General features: G+C 39.5%; 1 protein-coding gene across 1 annotated transcript in view; it reads right to left on the bottom strand.

The window, feature by feature from the left end:
- LOC115230863 (BCL2/adenovirus E1B 19 kDa protein-interacting protein 3) overlaps positions 1-6,000 on the bottom strand; it is a 105,074-nt gene that overhangs the window by 48,905 nt on the left and 50,169 nt on the right. Inside the window, exon 2 of the mRNA XM_029800982.2 lies at positions 3,865-4,024. Within this exon, the coding sequence (XP_029656842.1) occupies positions 3,865-4,024 (160 nt within the window). The remainder of the gene's footprint in view (positions 1-3,864; positions 4,025-6,000) is intronic.

Genomic DNA, 6,000 nt, shown 5'->3' with positions numbered 1-6,000 from the left:
CTGAGAATCCAGGAACACATTCTGCGGGCCATGTCAACTTTGCTGCTTATATGTGTAGCCCAGCTTATGTTGTTGTCCACTGTACTCCCAGGTCTCTGATGTTGTTGGATGCCATGAGAATTTCTCCAGAAGGAAGAGAGTATGGGAGTTTCAGAGCGTCCTCCCTTCCAAAGTGGATCAGTTCGAATTTGTCTTCATTTAGCAACATGTTATTCTTTTCTCCGCCCATTGGACAACAGCCAGTAGGTCTGACTGAAGGTTTATTCGGTCATCCACGCCATTGATGACCTTCTGGAGCTTGGAATCATCAGCGAAGGTTCTGATGTTGCTGTGTTTGATGGTGTCAGTAATATCATTTATGTAGATGATGAAGAGAAGTGGGCCCAACACAGTGCCTTGTGGGACACCACTGCTGACTTTGGCTGGGCTGGATTTGACTCCTTCGACTACAACATGTTGGGTTCTGTTAGAGAGGAAGCACTTGATCCTTGCAGCAGCTTTCCAGTGACACCAATATTGGACAGCTTTCTCAGAAGGATCTTATGATCAACCCTGTCAAAGGCCTTGCTGAAATCAAGGTAGATGACATCAGTGTTGGAACCTTCTACCAAGGCTCTCAAAATGTCATCAAAATGATGCAGTAGCTGCGTCAGGCAATCTCTCCCATTACGGAATCCATGCTGGTTGGGGTTCAGCATATTATGACTCTCAGGAAGTGAGTCATACGCGATCTCAGCACCCTCTCAAATACCTTGATGATATGAGAGGTGAGTGAGATTGGACGGTAATTCACGGCAAGCGATTTGTTTCCTTTTTTGAAAACTGGGACAACAGACTGGGATAGAAGGTCTTCTGGTATATATCCAGCATCCAATGAGTTCCGCCACAGATTGGCTAGAGGGGGTGCAAGTTGGTTTTGACACATCTTCAAGACACAAGCAGGGAACCTATCGGGACCTACTGCTGAATTATGCTTCATTTCCTTTATTGCTGCTAAGACATCAGGAGCGCCAAATGTTATGTCCGATAAAGTGTATTGGGGAGTAACATCACTGATACAGCCCAGATCAGTCATATCAGGATTGCTGAAAACAGAGCAATATTGTTTCTGCAATATTCTCCCATGGTTTTGGCATTGTCTTGAAGAGTACCATTTTCATCAATCAGAGGGCCAACAGTAGAACCAGTGACTCTGTTGTTTTTTTTGCAAATGAAAAGAACACTTTGGGATTGAGTTTGATCTTCTCAATGGCCCAGGCCTCTTCAGCTCTTCGCTGACTATTGATGATAGACATCATGTTGTTTTTGGAGTTTATGTTTTTTAATCTCTAGCGACGAGATGGCAGTCAGGTTGGTGTGTTGCTGTTGACAGTATTTCAGCATGTTGATCTTTTTGTTGATTCTTTTAATTTTCCTTATGAGAGATTTTCTATTTCTAGGGATTCGACACTTAGATTTGTTTGCAGATCTTAATGGGGTGTGTCTTGCACATATGTTCGTGATGGTGTCTACAAGTGACTGCCAGGACTTTTTGATGTTAGTGGGTGTGTATGTGTGCGTGAAGGACCAATCGACTTGTGCAAGATCATTATTGATCGCTTCCCAGTTTGCATTGTGGAAATCCATAGTGTCAAATGGATGAACAGGAGGGATGACATTTGTTTTGCATTTTGGCCAGTGAAATCTCAGATCACAGAGAACCATGTCATGGTCGGAGAGTAGGGTTTTCTCCACTGCAATATTGTGGATAGTATCAGTGTGATTGCTGAAAATTAAGTCTAAGACGTTTTTGTGACATCTCGTTGGTTCGAGTACCAGTTGGGACAAGAAGAAGTCATCCATGAAGTCAAGAAGCGATTCCACTGCCTCCCTGTCAGGGGTTGAGAGAGAAGAACCTGGCGGCAGACTGTTTGTAGACCAGTCAACCCCGGGAAGGTTGAAATCTCCCATCATTAAAATGTTGTCAGGTTGACACTGCTGAATGAAACACTTTATGCTGTTGAGGCATTCCTTGAAGCATGGTAGGGGCGTTTGGGGTGGTCTGTAGAGCCCAACTACTGTTAAGTTGTTGGTTTGACTGATACAGCGACTGCTTCGCAGTATCCATTCGAAATATGTTCATGGCTTCTGTTGAGAATGAATCATGGACATAAATGGCAGTCCCACCCTTTCTTCTGCCAACACGATCAGCACGAATGGTTTTGAAATTTTTAACTTTCACCTCGGCTTCCAAGTGGAGGTCACTAAGATGGGTTTTCAGTGAGGACGAAGAAAGGGATGTGGTTTGGATGGGCCTCGACCCAGTCCTCCAGGAATCTTATCTTCCATTTTTGTGTATTGGTGGAAGGGCTGATGCCTTGGGCATTAAGCAGAAATGTTGAGGCGAGAGTGGATGGTTTTAATTGTTTTGGTGATTTGTTTATTTGATTGCTTTTTAATGGCATGTGTAGTGGGGTAATAGTGGTGGATGGCGGTGGGTGATAGCTCGGATGTTTTTTTCCAGTTCTTTTGCTAGATTCATTATAGCTAAAAAAGAGGAAGAAGAGGTGGTTTCCTGTCTATATATATATATATATATATATATATATATATATATATATATATATATACACATTATTAATTCTCTACTTGGCCAGTTTACTTCCATGCAAAGATTGTATTTTCAAGAATATAATTTCTTTATTTTTGCCTATCATTTCATTTCCGTTTGGAATCAGATTGTATTTTAAGAAACAGAAAACAAAAGATAAGACAAGACAGACAGAAGAATTTTTAAAACCTAAATATAATTCCAGCAGCTACAGTGTAATATATGTAAACAAATAACTACCATGTTTCATAAAAGAGTTGAAGAATCTAGACTACGGACAACTAGACTACTGATAGTGGAAGTATAAAATCAAACGCTTGCATGTTTGTCTCAGATATGTCTAGCGAAAAATAAATGCCATTCATATGAGGTTAACATTAGTAAAGGGAGGGGATCAAGGTTATTAAACACATGTGCCAACAATTCAAAAGCAAATAGGCAAATGTCCAAATTTACAGTCAAATTTGCACAAATATCACAACTATGCTAATTGCTAACTTTTAGCAGAAAAAATTTTATGAGCATAGATACAAAAAAAAAGAAAAAAAAAAAAAGAAAACAGAAAAATAGCTTGATATATAAAGTATTTTAATTTGTTTTTGTGAAAATAGTTCTTGAAATGCAGTGCAAATTTATCATTTTTAAATGGCAATTGGTCAGTGTTGTGTTACTCTTTATGATTCTAAAGATTGCTGTAAAATGGCAGAATTGATAAAGCATTGGAAATAATACCTTGTAGCAGTGGTCCCTAATGTTTTTTTGTATCATTGACCAATTTCATGCAAAACAATTTTTCTATGGGCCATAGGATCACATGCATAACAAAATACAATAAAATGCACAATATATGATTTAATTATTTTAATTATTATTTATATAATACATATACATGACATATATAATACAAAAGCACCCTGTATATTGCTATAGGCAATAGAAATAGAATTCAAATTTGTTTCTAAGCAGCCTGGCACCAAATGACCCAGAGCCTCATAAGGTCTGTGGCCTGGTAGTTGGGAACATCTGCCTTACAGTCTGATTTTGAATTCCTTCTTCTGTGGTCAATAAAATAAGTACTGAGTGGGTACTAGGCTGTCAGTTTTAATAGACTAATATCCCTCCCATCAAATTTGGAACCTTGTGCCTATGTCAGAAATCAAAAAATTACAAAAACAAATCTATGAATATTCTGATTATTTTACTTTTAATAACCAATGCTAATTAATCAAACAATAATTAAATAGTAGCCCACACTACTATAAATATTGACTTACCTGCCTCTGTTAGATGATACTGCACTATTTGCTTGTGAAGAAGAACATGATTCCTGCTGGGCTTCCATAAGCAATTTCTCCATATTACCATTATGAATAGATTCAGAAAATGTGTCTGTCTCTGCTGGCAGTGACTGGTGGCATAATTCTACCCAAGAACCTGTGTGCAAATATAATTGAACAGTTCCACTTAGTAAGGCTAATTTAGAAGTGCAAGTTTCATTATATTCCATAACATTTTTATAAGCAAAAAGGTGGTGTTTAGTACATAAATCAGTCATAATCAAGTAGACCTATGATCAAAGGCATTCTAGCTGTAACCTACCTGACTTTTTTTTCAGGTGTTCATGTATTTTGGATAACACTGTTGAATGTTTCCAGTTTTTTTTAAAGTTGGTATCTTTTATCTTTTACTTCTTTTCAGTCACTAGACTGTGGGCATACAGAGACACTGCCTTGAAGAGATTTAGTTGAATGAATCAACCCCAGCACTTATTTTTTAAGGCTAGTACTTATTCTATCAGTCACCTTTGCCAAACTGCTAAGTTACAGGGATGTAAACATACTAAAACTGGTTATGAAGTAGTGGTGGGAGACAAACAAAGACACACACATGTATATATATATATATATATATATATATATATATAAAACTTAGATAAACTTAGATATGTTTCGACCAGAGATTGGTCCAGGCCATGTCTAACTTAATAGCACCACCTGATAGGATTATCTAAATCCTGTTTAAGTCAAGTTTTGTTCAAGTAGTGAGTTGTATCCAATTATGGGTGGCTTATCTGGTATTCTTTGAAGGAATCTATCCAGACTCTGTTTGAAGTTGATGGGATCCTTTTCCTCTTTGATCTCCCTCGGGACAATATTAAATAGGGCAGGGCCTGTTGAGGAAAAGAAATTATGTTGCAGTGTACATGTATGTTGTGATCTTGAATTTGGCAGGGGACGTATAGCCCGTGGTCCAAGTCTTGGATGAACCTTGAAGCTAATGTTTACGTCGTTTGGGCAAAGTTGGCGGTATATTTTCCACATCGTACAAATGATGTACCGCTCACGGCGACACTGGAGGGAGTAAAGTTTCAAGGCTTTAAGGCGATCCCAATAATCGAGAGCAGCCATGCCTTCAATTTGTTTAGTGAGAGCCCTCTGGGGTGACTCAATTCTGGAGATGTTTTGTCTTGTGTGAGGAGACCACAGTGGGCAGCAGTATTCAAGGTGTGGCCGTACAAAGGAGGAAAAAAGTGGTATGATGACACCTTGTTCTCTGGACCGGAAAGTTCTTAAGATCCAGGAACTCATCCTACGAGCTGTATCGACCTTCTTGTTGATGTGTGCACTCCAACTGAGATCGTCATCAACAATTACACCCAGGTCTCTGATATTGTTAGAGGCTGTGAGCGGTTCCCCTGAAGGAAGAGAGTATGGCTGTTTTAGTGAGGAATTTCTTCCAAAATGCATCAGCTCAAATTTTCCCTCATTCAGTTGCATTTTGTTTCTGTCTGCCCATTGACTCACAGCATATAGATCAGACTGAAGTTGAGTTCGGTCTGCTTCTTCATTGACGATTTGCTGGAGCTTAGTGTCATCAGCGAATATTTTCACTTTGCAGTGATGTACGACACTGGAAAGGTCGTTTACATAAATTATGAAGAGTAGCGGACCCAAAACAGTTCCCTGGGGAACACCGCTGGTGACTTTTGCTGGGTTTGAGTGGACTCCATCAACTACAACATGTTGTGTTCTATTCGCCAGGAAATACTGAATCCAGTGTAGAACTTTTCCACGGATTCCAACATTTGCCAATTTTGAGAGTAGGATGTTATGGTCTACCCTGTCGAACGCTTTACTGAAGTCAAGATATATGACGTCAGAGTTCGAACCTGTTCCCAAGGCTTTGAGTACATCTTCAATGTGGTGTAAGAGCTGTGTTAGACAGTACCTGCCACAGCGAAAGCCATGCTGATTAGAATTTAGGAGTTTGTGGGTCTCCAGGAAGTCAGCTATCCTTGATCTTAACACTCTTTCAAACACTTTAATGATGTGGGAGGTGAGTGAGATTGGGCGATAGTTGACTGCGAGGGATCTGTTTCCCTGTTTGAAAACCGGGATGACCGACTGGGA

This window comes from Octopus sinensis, linkage group LG2 (genome assembly GCF_006345805.1).
Source record: "Octopus sinensis linkage group LG2, ASM634580v1, whole genome shotgun sequence".
In the NCBI taxonomy this organism is placed as follows: Eukaryota; Metazoa; Mollusca; class Cephalopoda; order Octopoda; family Octopodidae; genus Octopus; species Octopus sinensis.
Note: the sequence above shows the minus strand (reverse complement) of the source record. Positions and strands in the feature narration are given on the sequence as shown.